The 22,906-nt window shown below is 44.7% G+C and overlaps 1 protein-coding gene across 1 annotated transcript; it reads left to right on the top strand.

Annotated features, from left to right (window-relative positions):
* The first annotated feature begins 804 nt into the window (after positions 1-804).
* On the top strand, positions 805-16,060 carry SMIM1 (small integral membrane protein 1 (Vel blood group)). Its single transcript, XM_066607289.1, has 3 exons — positions 805-958; positions 5,433-5,560; positions 14,566-16,060. Exons 2-3 carry the CDS (start codon positions 5,454-5,456, stop codon positions 14,696-14,698), a joined length of 240 nt encoding a protein of 79 aa, XP_066463386.1. The 5' UTR covers positions 805-958; positions 5,433-5,453; the 3' UTR covers positions 14,699-16,060.
* Positions 16,061-22,906: the final 6,846 nt, after the last annotated feature.

The raw sequence follows: 22,906 nt of genomic DNA on the forward strand, positions 1-22,906 counted from the left end.
TTGATTTGTGACAAGGCGCGTTGTCTTGTTATAGTCTAGAATGTCAACGTACATCATGCTGTTCTTGGTTCTTGCCACTACAACCAACAGATTGAGACCATGCCACATAAAACATCCACAAACCATAAAGAAACCCCCGCCCTATATAACTTTTGAGGCAAAAGGTGTTTCCCAGGCGCCCTCCACACCCAGGTATGTCCATGTGATTTGAGGATGGAGTAGCATGATTTGTCACTCCATAGAATGTTCTTCCATTGCTCAACTTTCCAATGATGATGCCCCTTGCACCATTGTAGACATGCTGATGCATCTTCTTTGGGAAAACTCGTCAGATGTCTGCAGGATGAATGGAGGGAATTGCCAGCTGAAGTGTATCATACACTAGTAGAAAGTATGCCATGGAGAATATCTGATGTCATGAGGGCCAAAGGAGGCCCCAGTAAATAAATACTACTTTTGATTGCTCAGGTGTCCAATTGCTTTTGGTAGGAGAGTGTATGTCCCGTTCCTGTTGAATCCTCTTCTGTTTTTGACTGCTGCAAAGCCCTGTGAAACCACCGTAAACTGAATGCATGACGCTGTGGAATATGTTGGCAAAATACAAATAATGCATCTTTCATGCAGAGCTTAGTAGTGCAGTAAACATTTCTCTATCCCTCCTCCTGAGCCACATATTCAACTTCCCCCTCCTTTGAATATCTTCCCATTCTTACACAACTCCTCCGCTGTTGCTCCTAGGTTTACTATTGGCTTAAACAGTGAAGTCTCATTTTTTTCCTCTCTTTTCAAAGAAAGAATTTGGATTCCTTCCAGAAAGGAACTAACTCCAGTCAGCTGAGCAGTGCATGGAGTCCTGACATGTGTATTGCAGCCCTGTGATTTTGACCCACATTACTGAAGTGACACAGCCCTCTCCACGCCTGCTAAGAGATACAGTTATCTTCCAAGGAACAGGGAGGTGAGTTAGTAAATGTCATGTAATTGTCTTCTACAAGCGTACAGAATGTGAAGGAACGTCATCTGTTCTAGAAAGACGTCTCGCTCTAATGCAGAAGGAGCAGAACAAGTTATCTGTACTGGGGGAAACTTTTATCAAACTTTACTAGGCTGAATGAGAGAGTGAGGAAGCCTCAGGCAGTGTATAGATACAGTGCATACAGTGCGGGATGGAGTAGGACTTGCTGGCCATTCACAGATACATAGTAGGGTGGTCAACTGACCTCTACTGAGAACTGCACATATGGAAGGAAATGGGGAGTCTATATTATAACTCTAGGAATTGCTGGGAGCAGGGGGGATCAGGGTGGCAATTAGATGAATGATTTTTAGAGATGAGCGAGCATACTCATTAAGGGACAATACTCGAGCGAGTATCATCCTTTTCGAGTACCTGCCTGCTCGTCAGAAAAGATTCGGGTGCCTGGGGGGTGGTGGTGGAGAGCAGGGGGGAACGGGGGAGGGGGGAGATATCTCTCTTTCTCCCCCGCCCCCCTGCACACTCCCACAACCCACCACTCACCTTAGGCTTCATCTCCATGGGCGGGTCGGATTCCGCATGTGGGAGCCCACAGCGGAATCCGACCCTGTCCGTGGTCGAGGACCCTGCTTACCCATCGGGGTCTTCTTTTTTCTCTACTGCGGATGTGTGCAGAAGCGCCAGTGCACATGGGCTGTAGAGTTTGGTTTTTTTAACTCCTGCTTTCACGTGGAATCCGCGGCTTGTACGCAATGTCAGTTGTGGAGAGGCCGTGGATCGAACTGCTTCCATTGACTTCAATAGAAGCCGTCCATGCGGAACGGCACTGAAATGGAGCATGCTGTGATTTGATTTCTGTATCCAAAGATCCGCAAATCAAATCTGCATTTCTTTAATTGAGTTGTAAATGCCCATGCTTCCCAATGGGCGGCTTGAACTGCGGATCATCTGCGCGGGTGTGATACGTGGATTCTGCAAATCAAATCCGCTCATGAACATTAGGCCTCAATCTTTCTTTAGAGATTCTTTGTCATTTAGGAAAGCTGCGGATGCAACAGCCAGCCGATCCAGCACCCCTCTTCAAGATGGCCATACACACTAAACAAGTCACAAAAACTGATAACCCACAGAAATAACTTAAAGGGGTTTTCCCATTACTTAAAATTGCTTCCTACAGCGTTGGCTGCAGCAGTCACATGTCCTGGTCAGCAGACACCAGAAAGTACAAAGTGGCTGTGAATCAATTTTAGGTGGTGGGAAAACCCCTTTAATCAAAATCACAGCAATAACAATATCCGTATTAAATACTGTATTAAAACGCAACCTTTAATAAAAATGCATTGAAACTAATGTGTACCTTATTATGCTGTATTGATGCTGACATTATAAAGCCATCGTTTTTAATATCTGAGATTTAATTTATGGGGCAAAAATTACTGCCTATTGTTTGAATATCTATGAGAATTTGTTATTATCTATATTGAACTGAGGGGCTTGGTTTTAATGCATATTTATTAAAGATTATGTTTTAAAAGTATGGATATTTGCAGTGATTTGGGCCATATACACCACTAACACCCATAATTAACAATTTACACAGTCTTAAAAGAGTTGTTGAAGTTATGCCCGACACTAGTCCCCACATGTACTCGCTCACGTGCTGTTACTCAGGAGCGAGTAGTGTTGGCTCGCAGTGGGGCAGCTGGAGGAGATCTCGCTCCTTGCTCTCCCCCACCCCTCTCCATTCACTTAACACAGTGGCTGTTCAGTACTGAACAGCCGCTGTGTTATGTCAATGGAGAGGGGCGAGGTAGAGCAAAGAGACTCTAATCTGTGGTGCTGTTAATTCACAGTTTCTTATGCTGGTAACACTAGTAAATTTATCCCCTGCAATAGAAGTAATTCTTGGTCTTCCTTCTACTTTTTCTTGGGTGATCCTCATGAGAGCCAGTTTCATTATAGCGTTTGATGGTTTTCTTGACTGCACTTGAGGATACCTTCAAAGTTCTTGAAATCTTCTAGACTGATTGACCTTCATGCCTTAAAGTAATGATGGATTGTAGTTTCTCTTAGTTGAATAATTCTTGCCATAATGTGGATTAGAACAGTAGTTGAATAGGGCTAAACACTGTATGGAACTGTGTACCAACCTTACATCTGCACAACAACACTTATGGTTTCAAAAACATTAAGAAGGCAATAAATTCTACAAATTAAAGGAGATGTCCCGCGCCGAAACGGGTTTTTTTTTTTTTTAAACCCCCCCCCCCCGTTCGGCGCGAGACAACCCCGATGCAGGGGTTAAAAAAACCACCCGCACAGCGCTTACCTGAATCCCGGCGGTCCGGTGACTTCAATACTTACCGCTGAAGATGGCCGCCGGGATCTTCTACCTTCGTGGACCGCAGCTCTTCTGTGCGGTCCACTGCCGATTCCAGCCTCCTGATTGGCTGGAATCGGCACGTGACGGGGCGGAGCTACACGGAGCTACACGGAGCCCCATAGAGAACAGCAGAAGACCCGGACTGCGCAAGCGCGGCTAATTTGGCCATCGGAGGCCAAAAATTAGTCGGCACCATGGAGACGAGGACGCTAGCAACGGAGCAGGTAAGTAAAAAACTTTTTATAACTTCTGTATGGCTCATAATTAATGCACAATGTACATTACAAAGTGCATTAATATGGCCATACAGAAGTGTATAGACCCACTTGCTGCCTCGGGACAACCCCTTTAAAGTCGTATTCCCGGCTTTTTTAACTGATGACCTATCCTCTGGACAGGTCATCAGCAATTAATGGATGGGGGTCCCCCAGTCCATCAGCTAATCCTCTGGCCCCCTGTACTGGGAGCAGGCCAGACGTCATCATCAGTCGTCCGAGGAGGAAATCGGAGAGCTGCCTTCACTCCCATTGAAATCAAAGGGAGCACCTGCTCTTACACTTCCTGCTCAGGACGTGACGTCCTGACCATGGTCCTGGGCAGGAAGTGTAAGGGCAGCACAATGCTCTCATTGATTTTAGTGGTAGTAAAGTCAGTGCTCCAACTTCTTCCTCTGATCACTGATGAGGATGTCTGGCCTGCTGCGGCAGACCCCCGTCCATCAACTACTAATGACGTATCCAGGGGTGAGGTTGTCAGCTAAAAAAGCTCAGAATACCCCTTTAAAGGGGTTGTCCCGAGGCAGCAAGTGGGTCTATACACTTCTGTATGGCCATATTAATGCACTTTGTAATGTACATTGTGCATTAATTATGAGCCATACAGAAGTTATAAAAAGTTTTTTACTTACCTGCTCCGTTGCTAGCGTCCTCGTCTCCATGGTGCCGACTAATTTTTGGCCTCCGATGGCCAAATTAGCCGCGCTTGCGCAGTCCGGGTCTTCTGCTGTTCTCTATGGGGCTCCGTGTAGCTCCGTGTAGCTCCGCCCCGTCACGTGCCGATTCCAGCCAATCAGGAGGCTGGAATCGGCAGTGGACCGCACAGAAGAGCTGCGGTCCACGAAGGTAGAAGATCCCGGCGGCCATCTTCAGCGGTAAGTATTGAAGTCACCGGACCGCCGGGATTCAGGTAAGCGCTGTGCGGGTGGTTTTTTTAACCCCTGCATCGGGGTTGTCTCGCGCCGAACGGGGGGGGGGTTTAAAAAAAAAAAAAACCCGTTTCGGCGCGGGACATCTCCTTTAACTATTGACGAGGCATATCTATTAAATGAAAACCATTCCAGATGACTACCTCAAGAAGCTGATTGAGAGAAAGCCAAGAGTGTGCAAAGCTAATCTAAACTATAAGACATATTGTGGTATGTGTAACACTTTTTTGTTTACAACTTAGTTTCACGTGTTCCTTCATAGCTTCTATGTCTTCAAAACGGTGTCCAAACTTTTGACTGGTACTGTATATGTATGCACACGGGTGTCCGTATATGTGTTCTGGCATAACTGGTGTATTTGTTTGTGTTCTGCCCCCACAGCAGAGGAGGAGATTTGAACTTTACTATAAGCGCTGTAAATCTTTGAACTCCGAACCATTTTAATAATCTACCCATTCCTTCCCTGACGACACTAGCTCTGCCTATCCTACGTGTCACCTTCTAGGCCTGATCTTATTGTTTGTGAATGTTTATAGTGTATAAAGAGGGAGAATGTCCGACAATACAGGATATTATAAACGGAGGTTACAACAATAGGGAGAAGTGTCTCCTCAATGAGAGGGAAACAGACGGAGGTCTAGTTTATAAAAGTAGGGCTTCTGTGATATGTAGACCTTTCTGATATGTTCTTATATAGCGTTAAAGGGCATTTCCACATCCAATGCCCGTATTCAAATACAGCACTTGGGAAAATAAACAAACACAATCTCATTTTGAGGTTTTTGCAACGACTGGAAGCAAAGGTTGAACTATAATTCAGCATTTCACATTATTATAAATTGCATTTATTGGGGGCGTTTCTTTTTCAGTTGCAACTCGGCTGTTAGAGGATGCAGTCACAGGAAACGCCTGGGGTCCAATATAGTCGGTGGAATGACAGAAACCAAGATGAAGTCAGTGTGAACGTGTCTAACACAGAAGTATCCACCTTGAGGAGGTGAGTAAAATCAGGCCATGTCCAAGCTGCTCCTTGCAAATATATTTCCTAAAGGGTCTTATTTCCAAGTATGTGAACTGTGTGAATCCAAAGCTAAGGTTTCTCCATGACACTATTTCTTGAAAAGCATATAAATATGAGATGTGACCCTGGTTTACCCCTTTCCTAAGCCTTTGAGATCTTCATAATTCCACAAAACATTTGATACATACATGGTTCCAAAATTGCCACTGCCTAGTCATACCCACTGTAACCCAAATAGGCTAAATTGGCTTCTGCTTCATTGTTTTTTTCTTTTCCTTCCTCTGGATCAACAAAGGAAAGGGGTGGGGGTGGGGGGGGGGGGACAGGCTGAATTAGATGGACATTGTTTCCCTTCAGCCTAACAGACTGTGTTACTATGTAACTACTACAATGATAGCTATCTGCTTCCAGCACACATAGTGTAAGGCCAAGTCCCCATGTAGCATAGAAATTTGCCCTAAGTCCAGCGTCGGGTCACCCCAAATCTCCAGTAAAATCTGTATGTCTAACATGTAGATGTTGCAGAGGTGTTTCAGTGGATTGCACAGAAAGGGGTGAAATCCACAGTGAAAATCCACAACCGTAATTGACATGTTACTGATTTCTGTGTGCAAAATTCTGAACCATGTGATTTTGGTTCAGATCTAGAGATGAGCGAGCATACTCGCTAAGGGCAATTGCTCGATCGAGCATTGCCCTTAGCGAGTACCTGCCCACTCGGGAGCAAAGATTCGGCTGCCGGCGGCAGGTGGGAAGCAGCGGGGGAGAGCAAGGAGGAACTGAGGGGAGATCTCTCTCTCCCTCTCTCCCCCCCCCCCACTCATGGCCGCAACTCACCTGTCACCCGCGCCGGCAGCCAAACCTTCACTGCCACGCGGAGAGATACTCGCTAAGGACAATGCTCGATCGAGCAATTGTCCTTAGCGAGTATGCTCGCTCATCTCTATTCAGATCTCATCCACATGTCTGTATTTTCTGTGGACAGATCTGCTCAGAAAATCCACAGCATTAGCATCCCCTGTGGACGTGCTGTAAAAGGGTTGTAGGACATCTGAAAAACAAGGCTGCTTTCTTCAAGAAACAGCGCCATTCTCATCACTGGTATGTGTCTGGCATTGCGACTCAGCCTCATTAAAGGGGTATAAACTTATCAGGTTTTCATGGCCGAGATGGGAAAACCTGCTGACCATCTGTTGAATGAGTTGAGTGCTGTTTCCATATGTAGCTCTAACTGAAGTGAATGGGAGCTATGGTAAACCGTATAGTACAGCGCGCTATGCTGTTTCCGTAACTCAGAGTTATCAGGACCATATTTAGAGTTCATGCTGCCCCAGGCACTTTTAGAGCTCACAACCCTTATAGGTGAGTCAGGTTACATCTGCTGCCCATATACTTTACATATCTGTCAGAGCCAAGCACTCGTTAGGATGACCACTATATCTCCCAACTTCCCAACATTCATGCATGCTCGGTGACTGTGCGTGGCTTTTCATTAAAGAGAAGGAATTAAGTCACTGCCAGAGGTCTCAGGACAGGAATACACATTTAGCAATTAAGCCAAAATTACTATATAGATATAATAACAGAACAAACTTTACTACATAGAAATGGTAATAGAACCAAGTTTGCTACATGGATACAGAAACAGTACAGAGCCTACTACATAGATATGTTACCAGAACCAAGCCTACTACATAGACAGAGTGCTAGAATCAAAGTTACTAAATAGATATAGTGCCAGAATCAAGCTAAGTACATAGCTATGGTAGCAGAATCAAGCTTGCTACATAAATAATAATAACAGAATCAAGCTTACTGCACAGATATGGTGCCAGAACTAAGCGTACTACATTGACAATGATAACAGAAACAAGATTACTATATAGAGAGAACAGAAATAAGCTTAGCACATGCATATGATACCAGAAACTAGCTTATTACATAGAACCAAGCTTAGGCCGCCTGCACACGGGCGGAAATCCCTCGGCGGTATTTCCCGCGGGATTTCCGCCACTGAAAGTTTGCATAGGAGTGCATTACAATACGCACTCCTATGCAGACGGCCGCGGTTTGGTCGCGCGAAATCTCGCGCGGCAAACAAACCGCGGCATGTCCTATTTTTGTGCGGGGCTCGCACTCACCCGGCCGCCGGCTCCGGTCTGCGCATGCGCCGGCTGCGCGGCAGCCGGCACATGAAAGAGCCGGGGCCGCCAGGCGCGGGTGAGTACGCGCTCGTCCCTGCAGGCTCTTGGGTCGGGTCCCGCGGCGAGAATTCTCGCTGCCGGATCCGACCCGCTCGTCTGCAGGCGGCCTGTGTAGATGCAGTGCCAGGGCTCAGTCACACGGGCGCCGATGTGCCCGTGTTACTGCACGATAAGACGGCCGCACAGTAGCTGCGGATGACTCTCCGCACCCCCGCAGAAAGAACACATGACCGGCTCCATTGCCGGTCTTGTGTTCTTTCTTCCGGCGGTGCGAAGAGTCGTCCGCACCTGCAGTGCGTCCGTCTTCTTTGTGCAGTAACACGGGCACATCGGCGCCCGTGTGATTGAGCCCTACTGAGCCCTCAGAATAGAGCTTACTACATAAATACAATAACAGAACCAAGTTTATTGCATAGACAAAGTTCCAGAACTGAGTTTACATTCGCCTAAGGCCACAGGGGTTGCTGGCCGGGCAGCGGGTTGGTTTCCACTGCGGGATCCCGCATACGGAATCTGACCCGGATGTGTGCATTCGGCCTAAAGCAGGAATAGATGTATCCACCACAATTGTAAAATAATATGGATCTATCAAAGGCAGCAAGTAGTAGACATACAGCTGCATCCCCTTTCCTGTTGTAAATTATATCTCGATACTGTATATATACTATATCTTGGCTGTATTGCTGGCTCCATTGAATTCAATGCACTGGACAGCTCCGGCCCGTTTCTAATGAAACGTGGCTAGGAGCAGATTTTTCGGCCTATTTTTTTGGCCCCGGTCACGCGATTTGCGGATGCACATCCGTCATGCGATCCGCAAATCGCGCGACAAAATGCCCGTGTGACTAAGGCCTTAGGGTTAGCCAGCCATGGGGACGAGATTTGTCAAAAATCTCGTCCACACAGGACAGCCAATCCGTCGCGGCAAACACGGCAGAAGTGGTGCGGTTTCCCCAGCCGCATCATGTCTATATATTTTTTTTACATTGCAGTCAGCGCTCCCATAGAGAGTGCCCTGGGATTTGAAGCTGCGTTTTCCCAGCGGAAATCTTGCGGTTTTTCGCTGCAGCAAAACTGCGAGATTTTCAGTGGGATTCCGCCCTGTGTGAACCCAGCCTTACAGTAGAAGCAATATAGGTACGATTTCAAGAAACTCATCCACACGCTGCGGGTAAAATCTGCAGTGTACATTGACCTGCGGCACAGATATTAAATCAACAGAATGTCAATTTATGCTGCAGATTTTTACGTGGATTTCACCTTTCAGATTATATATATTCAAGCGCTGCGGAATAAGTTGGCGCTATACAAATACTAAGATTTATTTATTTATTTTATTTATTAGAGGATGAAATCTGAAGTGAAACCGCACCAAAATACGTTAGAAATCTGCATGTAAGGCTACATTGACATCTTGATGGGTGCGGCCTCCTTGGACGGTTCCATAGACTCTCATTTCTGTTTCATTTTGGCAGATTTTAGTTTGTTTCCGGCATTTTGGCCGGACAGAATAGTGCAATCAACTACACCATTTTACTAGGGCAAAATGCCGGAAACAAACAGAAACGGATTCAGGCTTGCCAAAATGGAAGTGAATGGAAATGGGGAAACTGGCGTGTTGGTATGTTGGGACTAGTGTCCCTAATCTGTGCCCGTGACATCATGGGAGGGCGCGGGCTGGATGTTCTCTGCATAGGAATAGTCATCAGACATTCTTGACTGGTTTATTAACAAGTGTAACTTTCTGGCCGGTCCAACCGCACATCACTCGCAAATAATGAACAGGCAAGTCCTTTCATGCGTTGTATGTACATGTATAGAGAGCGGAGTGTTGGCTGCCGTCTTTGTGGTTGTCCGTAAACGGGAACAGGGGCTATTAGCAGCAACAAGGCTGATTCCGGCCGCAGCTTGTACGGTCTGCAGAGCACAGTTCTTTCCTGTGAGGTACTTTTTGGTGCTCCAGGATTCTGAGTGCAGTCGCGCTATTTGTTTAATAGAGTCTTTGTATGAGTCTTTCATAAATAGCAATCCTCATGCCGAGTGCCGCCACAATATCCGCGAGCTCCAGCAATAGCTGCGTGTGCCCTCCTCTCTTACTTCAGTACAGGTAGAGCGTAGGACTGGCCGAAAACCAAGACACACGAGTGGGAACTCCAGGGACCTCCTGCTATCTATTTACGGTAGTCCTCTAGACTCTATGATCTATATCTACCCTAGAGAAACAGGTACATGTTCAGGTACAACGCGGTGCCATGCAGGTAAACATCGCTCATGTGATGACTCCATTCCAAAGAATGGGGTTCATATTTGTGCGAGATTTGTGCATCCCGGGACACACAAATATTGTGTGATTTCTCGCCCATATGAAGCTGGCCTTGGGCATATGGCTTTTGCTGCACATTTCTTACTGTTAGGGCTCATGTCCACAACTGTGTTTTCACTGCGTATCACGCATATGTTGCACGGCCGCACGATACGGGGTGAATGGATTCAATGAAAGCCTATAAACTTTCACTGATCCATGCACACCAGCATGTAGACACTGCATATCGGTACGCAAGAGAAATAAATTGCAGCATGCTCTATTTCTCTGTGTACGCACGCAGCGTGAGCCCTATACAATTGTATAGGCTGCCTATGATATGCTATCCACATGCAATACATTGTGTATGGGCAGTGTTTCCATACGCATCCCTTTTTGCAGCAGATTTTACACTGTCAATTGATGGGGTGCAGTCTCCTGTGGATCTACCGCAGCAGAATTTCCACTTCAGCTAGATGCGAAGGTACTAGAGATGAGCGAGCGTACTCGGAAAAGCACTACTCGCTTGAGTAATTTGCTTTATCCGAGTATCGCTGTGCTCGTCCCTGAAGATTCGGGTGCCGGCACGGAGCGGGGAGCTGCAGGGGAGAGCGGGGAGGAACGGAGGGGAGATCTTTCTCTCCCTCTCTCCCGCCCGCTCTCCCCTGCTCCCCGCTGCGACTCACCTGTCAGCCGCAGCGGCACCCGAATCTTCAGGGACGAGCAGGGAGATACTCGGATAAAGCAAATTACTCGAGCGAGTAGTGCTTTTCCGAGTACGCTCGCTCATCTCTAGAAGGTACCCATATCAATTTTATACAGAACGATTATTTCTCAAAAGAAACATTCAAACAAGCGACAGTGAATGATCATTCGGCCTAAGCATGAGTCAATGACTGAAGGATAAATGAATCTTTCACTTTTCGCTCATTGTTCATTTTATACACACATAAAAATCATCGCTGGCTCGTTTACTTATCATTTAGTTTATACAGCGATTCGTTCAGTCGTTTTCAGTCACTTAACCCTTTCCAATCCACTGTCTGACGTCTGAAGACATTCTGATTGAAGGCTGTACAGCTTCGATGTCGCATGACATCCGGCAGGGTATTCTGACTGTATATTACTGGCTGCTCTGTTGTCGGTGAGCCTCTCCAGCATGTCGCATACTGCAGTACTGGCTCTAGCCAGCAGATGGTGCCATTGTATAATGGCAGAAAGAGAAAGCCCCCTAGAAAAACCCTGAATTCAAAAGAGGATTGCAAAGGGTTAAAGGCCTCCTGCACACAGGGGAAAATTCCACGGTGGGATTTCCCGCAGATTTTCCGCCCGTGCCCGCTGCCATAGGACTGCATTAGATAACGCAAACCAAGGCAGACGGCTGTGATTTGTTCGTGTGAAAACACACGCGGAAAACAAATCGCAGCATGTCCTATTTCTGTGCGGGTCTGGCAGAGGCCCGCACAGAAATGTCAGTGGGGATGGGCCGGCTCCTCTCTGTGCATGCACTGGCTGGGCGGCAGCTGGCATACAGAGAGGAGACGCTGGGAGCGGGTGAGCCGCAGGGCTGTGCAGGGGCACGGGTCTGCATCCCGCTGCGAGAATTCTTGCAGTGAGACCCGACCCGGCCGTCTGCAGGTGGCCATACAGCAAATGTAAAAGACTGAACGATTGTCGTTTAAACGAGCCAACAATGTATCTGCCTGGCTAAGCAGGCTGCACAAGAGTGAACAAGCAAGTGATGACATCACTCATTTTTTCAAGCAACCACTGAGAACAATATTATCTCACATGGACATAAGGTTACATATACAAACATAGGCAGTTTTATTTAGGGCAATGGGTATTGTTCTATCTTCTCAATTTGCATATTTTTCCCAGAGGACCTTGCATGGCCTTATAAGTCTCCTCCTAGGTGCTCCCCTTAAGGAGAGATGATACCTCCCGACTTAGGGCAAAAACACACTGCCATAGGTACAACTACCTGAATGAGGGGAATTTCTTCCCCTTCACCAGGTTTTCAAACTCTGCACCAGAGCGCAGGAGTATAAAAAAAGACGCGGGAAGATAGGTGTTGCCCGATCTTCCATGCACAATGCATTCACTACATGCGGAGAAGATAGGGCATGTCCTATCTTTTCTTGGCCGTAGTATTCACGGACGGGAAATCCCAATAGTGAAAACGCAACCATTTAAATCAGTGGTTGCGTTTTGTCTCGTTATACAGCCATGATTATCGCGGCCGTATAAGAGGTAAAAAACTTGCCCATGTGTATTTGCCCTTACAAACCATACATACATTTCATATACCTACACAGGAGCACATGCAGGCATACATTTACACACATTCATATAGAAGATATAGAAACTATTAGGCCGTCAGCCCTTTTGTTCTGTGTGTCAGGCCTTAGACCTTTATTCAGCACCCATTTTTTTATACACTGTATAATCTCATGCCGACCTGAAATAGTTGGAATGCAGTTATAGAGTTTCTTAGTTTTCCCCTGCCTGTTGAAATTTAAAACAGGCTATGTCTCACCTTCCATGGACAAGAGCTGTGCCGTGATGTAAATAACCCCCCTTTCTTTTTTTCTCTCACCTCTATTTGTTTAGGTAGCATTAGCATGAAGATGCTGCATTGTATGACCATGCACTTGTTAATGTTTACCTAGCAGAGGGCTGCTTGTAGACACACTGGAGCCGAAAATTCAGATTAGGGAAAATCTTTTAATAAGAATTATTAGTTGTGTGAGGGTCCGAGCCTAATATGAAATATATTTTCAGAATTTGGCGGCCTAGTTGAATGAAACGAACCCACACACATTTTAGTACGGGCCCCAAAACCCCCTTAAACTACATATCCCCAGACCTGGTTATAATTTATGTGTCATGCTTGATATTAATTAGTAGATAAAATCATGAATAGAAATATGGCTGGCATATCTTCCCCATCGGAGGACCTAGTACGGAGATATGACTGAAATGGGGAATAATGATTTTTTAGAGCTCATATGAATCCAACCCTCCCTTCTCTGTATGACCTCAGAGGGGGCTGGGGAGATATGCTGCGGCATATGGACTGTCCCATTTTGTTTCTAGGAACTCCACTAATCAGACCCTTTTGGCCGTGTATCCCAAAATCTGGTAGCTTTCTTTTCATTTCTCCCTGTTTATTTTAAAATACTGTCTTGTTGTGTATTAATACGGTATTCCCATATACTACACACATATATTTTGCACTGCTAGTCTTTTTCTAGAATAAATCTGCAATTTATTAGTGAAGCCTTGTCCTTTTTAAAATGAATCATAACTCCATACATTATGTTCATAATTCATAGTCCAGGTTCCAGCTTACCGGTGATATTGTAACAAGCTGGTGGTGGCAGCATATGTATGTGCGCGGCATTGTAGAGCACTGGAATGTGTTAGAACGGACCAGGTGGTGATTTGAGCTTTTACTTTGCATGTGTGCAGAAGTCCAGCAAAGCTGGGTATGAATCAGCTTGTATTCTAATGACTCCAAGATTGCAATCCCGCTAGAGTAATCGATCAATGCTCATCTATGACAAATTGGTAGTGGCGAGGAGCTCGGAATAGTCGATCTGTGAGTATTCAGGGACAGAGGCGGGATCGATAGGTATTGCCCTCCTCTCTCCATGAAGATATATACATATACCACCATGGAGTATTCATATCCTGTAAAGAAGCGGCCGGCAACCTGCTGTAGCTGAGGAATAGGAGAGGCTCCAGGAGGCAGAGGTTCGAGCAGGGGAAATTGAAGAGATAAAGAAAATAATTCTCCCTGCTCTTAAGGCTGCCCCTTGTGGCTAGACGCCCTAGGCACTTGCCCTCCAGTGCCTAGTGGCAAATATGGCCCTGAGATTTATGGAAACAGTATGGCATGCTGTGCTTCGCTGTCTCTATAGCTCCCTTTTACTTCAGTCTTTCCGTGCGCTCAGGCCAGGTGGCCGGTGAACATGGCAGAGGTTTACCATCTCAGCTATGAAAAACAGAGATCAGAACACCCCTTTAAAGTTAATGTAAATCTGATAGTAAACTTGCTTTCCAATTACTGTATCTGCTGTCAACCTTGTGCCCATCCAGTTTTGAGATGGATAATTGAGTCATTTGAGACAGACTGGTTGCTATGCATACACAGCCTATTATCTCCAAGCTTTTCTATGTGGTTGTCAGGCAGCTTGTCCCTAGCAACCAGTCTGACTCAGTTTTTCAGATATAGGCCTTCAGCACTCTAGTGTATTTGGGGGATGTGTGCTGTGTGTGTAATTCCATGAACAGCACATGGCTCCGTTATAACCTATGGGGCTATACACATGGATATTTCCATATTTCCAAATGGTGGACACCATAACTTTATCCATAACACTCTTCTGCTCCACGGGAGGTTTCGAACCTCCATAAGCTTGAGTTACCAAAAGACTTTAATAATATAATATGTTCATTTGTTTTCCCAGAGTGAACAATCTGCTATGTACAGGGAAGATTGGGATCGCCATGAAGGTGGTGGCAGGACTTGCCGTGTTCTGGATTATCTTTATTATTGGCTACATCACCGGTTATTATGTGCACAAATGCAAAAAAGTATAGAGTGCTAGTCAGTTAGTAGTTTGGTACCTGCCCTTTACTGTGGAAATTGCGCCCCCTGTCTGTGGGTGTAAGATCTTGTCAAAATAGAATTCACGGTATTCTGTGTAAAGAGAGTAAAACAGCCATAACTATATGTATGTAAAAATGATTATTTTTACACCAAGTGGGTGCTTTTCTAGACTTTATTATTGCTAGTGACACACTGGGTTGTAGTTTGGTTTGATACTAGGTGTAGGTGATGCATAATACCAGTATCATTAGCTCATAGGGAGAAACCTACATCAAAGGGGTTTCTTGGAGTACAAAATCTCTCTATATGGCCACCAGCATACTGATTCTTCCCTCGATGCCCTCCCCGTTTTCCCTTTATTTATGCTAATGCGCTGGCATGGAGACCACAACTATGCCAGCTATGAGTAGTCATAGATTTGCATCATATTTCCGCCAATTTCTGGCATACCTTATTGGTTATCTGTTGGGCCACGGAGGGCACAAGCATAAAACTGAAAGTCTCAAATTTTTGTGCACAAAAAGGCATATTGCAAAAATTTTGGGGGGCAGAAATTTCATGCAAGAGCTTTGATAAATTCCTCTATAAGGTCGAATGTCCACGGACGGGTAATCACTGCGGGATTCGCGGTCAGACACCCGCCACAACTCCCGCAGAAATAGCTGTCCATAGACATGCTATGTTAACAGATTCTTCCCTGCCCATGAGCGGAAATCAACTGCGATTTTTCACTTGCGGGGGAGAATCGCAGCATGCCGTATTCATCCCGAAAAATCGCGCAGACGGCTTGCATTGCAGTCAACGGAAGCCATCCGTCCCGCAATACTCCACACTGTGAGCACTGCGGAAGTATCGCAGGAAATCGTGTCACCGCCCATTCATGCTGGCAGAGACTGGATCTCTGAACATAAATTATATCCATTCACTGTCATAAAGCAGAGATCTTGAAAATACTAAGTGAGAAAAATAAGACCCCAAACTAATCCCATCCGCACACTTACCAGGAAATCTTCATTCCAGCACTCAGGACCGCGGCCATGTCATCCACACTTGCACAGATGGCGCCACCAGCCCTTCAGTAATAGCGTTGGGGACAGAGCCACATTTTCAGGGCAGCAGATAATGGAATGTGTCACTGGATAGTCCTGTAGAATAATGTACTGTAAACAAGGGCATAGTGCTATTCCTGCTTGGCACACTAGAGGTAGCCATGATATCACGCAATCACTGTTTAATAAGTTATAATGGTCACCGTTTTGTATCCTGTTCCCCTTCGTAATTTTTGTCATTGTATTTTGTAGCTCACGTTGTATAAGCACAAAAATCAATAAACTTATTTTATTTCACAGAAATGACTGTCTAATGTGCACAAATATCTTCAAAAAGGGCCAAAAACGGCCATGATGGGAAAATGATTTAGTATTCAATATACTCTATATACAATGTTCAGTCAGGTATAACATTAAAGGGGTTGTAGCAGAATTACAAGTTATCTCCTATCCGCAGGATAGGGAATAACGTGCTGATCAGTGGGGGCCTCACTGCTGACTCTCACTGATCCTGAGAATGGGGGTCCCATGTCCCCCTCTGCCTGGCACTGTGTGGTCACTCTTCCCACCCGCAGTGAATAGAGCGCTGGCTGAGCATATACAGTCCGCACTCAGTTCATTTAAATGGCGCCGACGGAAATACCCGAGAGCTTGACATTTACTTATCTCCACAGTCCTGTTGAAAATGAATAGAGCGGCAGAGTGCTTGCACAACCATCGCTCCATTTCATTGGGATCAGTGAAAGTCTCAGCAGTAAGTTATCCCCTATCCACAGGCTTGTAATTCTGGTTTAACCCCTTTAAAACCACAGACAGGGGAGGTAAGTAACACTGATTCTTGTAACAACACGATCTGCCAATGGGTGAGATATATCAGGCGGTGAGTGCATAGTCAGTTCTTGAATTTAATGTGTTGGAAGTAGGATAAAAAGGGGCAAGTGGAAAGATCTGAGTAACTTTAGCAAGGGCCAAATTGTGATGGCTGGACAGTATGCACTATAGTGGTTAGTACCTAACAAAAGTGATCCAAAGAACTAGCAACATGCTCATTAATGCATGCAAGGACAAAGACTAGTCCGTCTGGTCTGATCCCACAGAAGAGCTACTGTAGCACTTTATTTAAAAAACGTTACTACTGGCTATGAAAGAAAGGGGTCAGAACACACAGGGCATCACAACATAGACTGGTCAGAATGCCTATGCTAATCCATGTCCACCACCGAAAGCACCCAAAACGGGCATTAAAAATTGACCATGGAACGAGGTGGTCTGGTCTGATGAATCATGATTTCTTTTACATCCTGCGGACCGTCAACAGCGTTGCTTACCTGAGGAAGGGACGGCACCAGGATACAATGCGGAAGGAAGACAAGCTGGCAGAGACAGTGTGATGCTTTGGACAATGTTCTGTTGGGAAACCTTGGGTTCTGCATTCATATGGATGTTACTTTGACATATAAAGTACCACCCACCTAAATATTGTACAGACCAAGTAACCCCTTCATGGCAGCGTATTCCCTAAGGGCTGTGGCCTCTTTCAGCAGGATCCTGCCACACTACCAAAATTGTTCTGGAATGGTTTGCGGAACATGACGAAGAGTTGATAGTGATGACTTGATCTCAGGGTATCTCCATCTAATCTGTGGAATTTACTGGAAAAACAAGTCCGATCCAAGGAGGCTGCACATCACAGGACTTAAAGGATCTGCTGCTAACGTCTTGGTGCCAGATACCACAGGACACCTTCAGAGATCTTGTGCAGTCCATGCCTGACAGGACAAAGTGCTTTGGCATGGGGGTGCCCACACAATATTACACAGGTGGTTTCATGGTTTTGACTGCTGTATATATCATCAGCTTATCAGCACACTCGTCTACTATGAAAAAAATTGTCAGAAAACCGCTCTAATGGCTCCTTAACACACTCACTTTTTTTGTGCGTGTAGAAATGCAATGAATTTGACACGTTTTTCAAAGCTCTTTTTTCCCCCTTTAGGGCTCCTGCACACTTGCGTCTTTCTTGCGTACTTTTTTTTCACGCGATTGTCAATGGGACTTTCTAATGTTAAAAAAGCATCACAAGTTGGAGCTTTGCAATTTTTGTGTGATGCGTTTTTAACATTAGAAAGTCCCACTGACAGTCGTGTATAAAAAAAACAGCGATATCACAGCGTTAAAAAAACGCAAGTGAGTGTGAGCCCTTACAAGCATTTTTGGTGTCATCTTTTTGTGTTGATACATTTGTAAATAATATTTTCTGGTGTTTTTCATATTCTAAAAAGCAGCCTAGAAAAAAATGGATGAAAAAAAAACCCCAGGAAAAATGCTGTGCGAAACCAATTTAACGGTGCGTTCACATATGACGGATTCTGATGCAGATCCGCAGCAGAGTTCACCCTTACAATTTGGTGAGGATTTTGACACAGATGTGTAAGCAAACGTCACTCCTTGAATTGTGTGGATTTTTGTACTGTGGAAAATCTATAGAAAAATCCACCACTTCTGAACAGCATAAAGATCCCAATAGAAATTAGCCTCTAGTCGGCTGAACAAGTCGATTTTGGCGGGATCAAACAAGACTCACATGTGGATGTGGACCTCTCAACTTTCCCTTGATAGAAGGATCAGGTGCATTGACTTTCATTGCCCTATTCTCTTCTTGTTCCCCCTGGAGATAAGCTGACACCAGAGCTGCCAGGCTCAAGCTTTCTCTACAAAATACATTGAGGCTCGGCCAAACCGAGTGTTCATGTGTTTAGGAGGAGCTGGAAGAAATAGCTATCAGCCAAATGAATGTTCAGCTAACAGCTATTGAAGGTACATGGGGGCTACTAGATATTAGTTTTTAAGATTTGGAAGTTAGATGTAACCTAACTCGCTGGACTAGACAGTCATCGTCTGGAGAGAAGTCAGCCATGTTTGAAGTTCTCATCTGGTAGTGTGACAAGTATGACTGATTGTAACAAACACTGTTGGACCAACGTTTGTATGATTGTATCTGCGAAATGATTGTTCGTTCACTAGTTCTTCAACCATCAAACTACTTCTATTTATGTGTATCGTCACTTTTAGTTAAAAATACCATCAGAAACTAAATAGTTAACTAGTAGACACAAATGTAGTGCCAACAGCACTATCCTGAGCACTAATCCAGTGGGGCAATCAATGCACAGTCACCAGGAACTGGAAGCCATGGGTCCAATCTTAGGGCAAAGTAGAAGGAGAACATGACAGCATATACGGTGCAAAAATATAAAATCCTTATTCCTCAATAGACAAACCAGTAGCAATGTTTCGACCCAATGATCTTGATGAACACCATTGGGTTGAAACGTTGCTACTGGTTTGTCTATGGAAGAATAAAGATTTTATATTTTCGCACCGTATATGCTGTCACGTTCTCCTCCTACTTTAATTAAATAAGTCAATCTGGTATTGATGGGTCCTGTAGATAAATTAGGGCTTGTCCACATCTGGGCGGGGGCTCCAATAGGGCTTTTCCATCTTTCTGTTCAATTTTCGGATACCAAATTAAAATTGAATTAAACATTTCCATTTTTTTCCCATTGAAAAAAAAAAGGAAAACTTCAGTTTCCATTTAGTTTTTATTTCTTTTTTTAAACACAGGAAATACGTTACAAATATAGACTGAGCTATTTCTTACGTTAAAGACGGAAACCGAAAGTAAGCAAACTGAAAGCTTTCAATTTTTTTGGAAAACCCATTTAGTGAGGGGAGAAAAATAAAGTTTATTTCAGTTGTAATTCAGTTTCTCTGCTCTAAAAATAGGACCAGAGAGGTGGGAAGCCCTAATTGAGATGTGAACAAGCTGAAAAGTTTTACAGTATTATAGCTACATAATGGCAGTCATTTCACAAGTAGTAAAACCCTCTTCACAAGCCAGTGAATAAACTCAGTAATGGCTCTCATTTATTTTACAAGATTTATATATAAAAAAAAAAAAAGTGTTCAAGGTAAATAACATGACGCTCATGTCCAATTGGCACATAACCGAGAACGGAGTGATTGTTTGATGTTCACACAAAAACAGGCAGTTGTAGGGAAGCTATGCAGTTTGGGGCCTCATGTTCTGCTGGTATACTGTGAGTACCCCTGTGTACTTGCCCATGGAACCCACTGAAATGAATAGGGGTTCATAATTTGCAATGGATAGAGTCTGTATTAATTAGGGGGAGACCCTCCATCAGCTTGTATACTCCCCATAGGTTAAACAGCAGTTTTGCCTAAAATAGACAAGCCCTTTGATAAGCAGACAAACGACTACAATATTATATATACACACATATATACATACTAGATCATGATCAGAACTACTGGGTGAGTCAGTTAGAAATATACCTCCTTCCTATTCAAAGTGTGTTGTAGAGAATGGTAGAGAATTAAACTATGTCATACATACACCCAATGGTCTTACAACGTTCTCCAGCTGTTGGCAACTACAATTCCCAGCATATCCTGGCAGCCTGCAGAAGTCAGGGCAGGCTAGGTGGTGCAGCTTCCATACAGGTTGGTAACCACGTCTCTACCCGATAATAGTAGCAATAAGATTGTGTGGTTATTGACTTTTGACTCACCCTCTAAGCTCAGTGTTTTTGTCTATCAATCACCATCATAAACAATCTTAATGGAGGTGTCCTGTTCAGTGAGGTTGCATTTTAGGATCTCAGATGTATGAGGAGAGAACAAAGCAGCATTGACTTGTAAGATCCAGTTAACAATCCTCTGATGGGTATAGTGGTCCATTTCCACTGTATTCATCTCTGCCCCCAATTCTAGGTCCACCTCTGCATTCTCACTCCAAGTGTCCGTTCCAAAGGCTGAGTCCCCAGAAGATTGTTTCTCTAAGCCTTTTTTCCCAACATTAAGGTCCTTGGAGCTCCTCCACGTTGACAGACCTCTCCTTGTGGCCTTGCTCCAGTTTAGACACTTCTGTGACTTGACAACAGTCCTCCTGAAGCTGTCGGAAACCTGTTGGGTTTTAGAGTCTTTTCCACCACTGCTTCTGGAAGCAAGAACCAGGAGACATGATCCGTAGAGGTCTGTGTTCTCAGCCTTCTTGCCCGGTGATCTACTCAAGTCATCTAAACCAAAAGTCTTGTGTTCCCAGCAGCCAGCAATAAAACGGACAACACAACCTGCAGAATCAACTGGAGTAAAGGCATCTTCCTGATTTGCAGATTGAAGGCTTTCTTTCTCTGGTTTCCTTGAAGATGTGCTTGACACCCATTCCTCTCCTTCCAGGGGTTCTCTACTTAGAGTCTCACCCAAGAGAAGGTCAGACTGCCTGGATAAGCAGCTGTCAAATCCTACTGACATAATAGGTGGTAGGAACTGACTTTGGGTCACAGCGTTCTTCTTCAGAGACCTTCCAGTTCCTGATGGACCTCGCATAGCCAAGCTGGAAAAGGTCACCTCACAGTAGGAGGTCTTCCTGCCTTCATGTGGTCTACAGCTGGATATTTTATGGAAACGATTTGCAGGATAAGAAGAAACTTTCCCATGGTTTGCTCCACATTTCCCAGAAGATATTTCACTTTTTTGTTTCTTCTTCCTATCAGACCAGGCAAGTTTTCTTTGCGGCAGCATCTCAGCATTTAGTAGCTGTTAAAACAGCACTTCACTTCTCCAGGGAACAGCAAACAAACTCAACCTGAGCTGCTCTTCATTGTGTGTTGTGGATTTGTGATCATTACACAAAACGCCTATTCATTTTATAGTCCTTGGTGACGTCAGCGAGAAACTCAAGATCCTTTCTCTTCTTTCTGCAGAGGCTCGCATGAGCTAGCTCACATCATGATTAATGCAGATCTGGTACTGTGAACATTCAGCACCACTTTACAGCAGTGGCTAATACATGATGTTTTTATAGACAAGCTGTTAGATATACAGTCGGTTGTTAGACAATTGAGAATTTGGTCTCTTGGATATTTGCCCTTAGTGAGGTTTACAATCCTTTGCCAATCAATTTAAAATGGATTTTCTGGTTGTAAACTATTGCTTGCCCATCCTTAGGACATGCCCTAAACAGTAGGTCAGCGAGGGTCTACTGCCTGGAAGTCCTGTCGATTTATCTGTAAGCTGGGCCTTTGTGTTTATGCACTGACTGATTTCTGCAGGAAGCAGACAGCGTTGTTCCCACTGCAGTATCCAGGCTTGGTATTACAGGCATTGAATTGAACATCAACTTGGCCCGCAATGCAAAGCTTGGCCACTGCAGGAAGAATGGCGCTGTCTGCTTGCTGCAGAAGTAAGATCAATGCATGAGCACAAGAGCTCAGCTTACAACTGATCAGTGGAGGTCCCAGACAGCAGACCCTTGTGGCTCTACTATTGATGGCCTATTTTAATGATAGGCCATCATAGTTTACAACTGGACAACCCCTTTAAAAGGGAGTCTGCCTGCTACTTTGAGCCCTTTAAGCTAAGGTTATGGGCACAAAGTAATTGACTCATTGAGCCAACGAATATAAATTTCATACTTGCTTTTCCTGCCATTCCTCGGTGTCAGCTGTCAAACCTTTTGCGGTTCAATTCCTCATATACACTATCCTAACAAAAGTAATTGGAAACCTGAGCAAAAATTAGTAGTATTTATTTCCATACGGTAATAGTTAGTGGGGCCTCCTTTGGCCTTAATGACATTAGATACTCTACTCTTTCTACCAATGTCTGATACACTTCAGCTGGTATTTCCCCCTCAATATATCCTACAAAAGTCTGACAAGTTCTGTCGAAGAACGTGGCTGCCATTTATCTTTCCTGATCCAATGTTCCAATTTGTCCCAAAGATGTTCAGTAGGGTTCAGGTTGGGACTCTTGAGGATGTAGAGGCCAGTCCAATTGTGGAACATCCATAAACGATGAAAAACAGTGTTGATTCGTGACAAAGTGCATTGACTTGTTAAGTATTCCTGACCACTTCCAGGTTATTGCCCCATTATCAGTAGCACATTGTAGTCTAGATAGAATATCAATAAACACCTCCATGTTCATGGTTCTTGCCCTTACAAGCAATGGACAAAGACCATAATGGAACCTCATCTGTACTTAACTGTTGGAAAAACACTCATGCAAAAGCCATTACTAGATCTCCTCCACACCGAGATACATCCATCTGACTTGAAGATT

The sequence above is a fragment of the Eleutherodactylus coqui genome, chromosome 6 (assembly GCF_035609145.1).
Source record: "Eleutherodactylus coqui strain aEleCoq1 chromosome 6, aEleCoq1.hap1, whole genome shotgun sequence".
NCBI classification, from domain to species: Eukaryota; Metazoa; Chordata; class Amphibia; order Anura; family Eleutherodactylidae; genus Eleutherodactylus; species Eleutherodactylus coqui.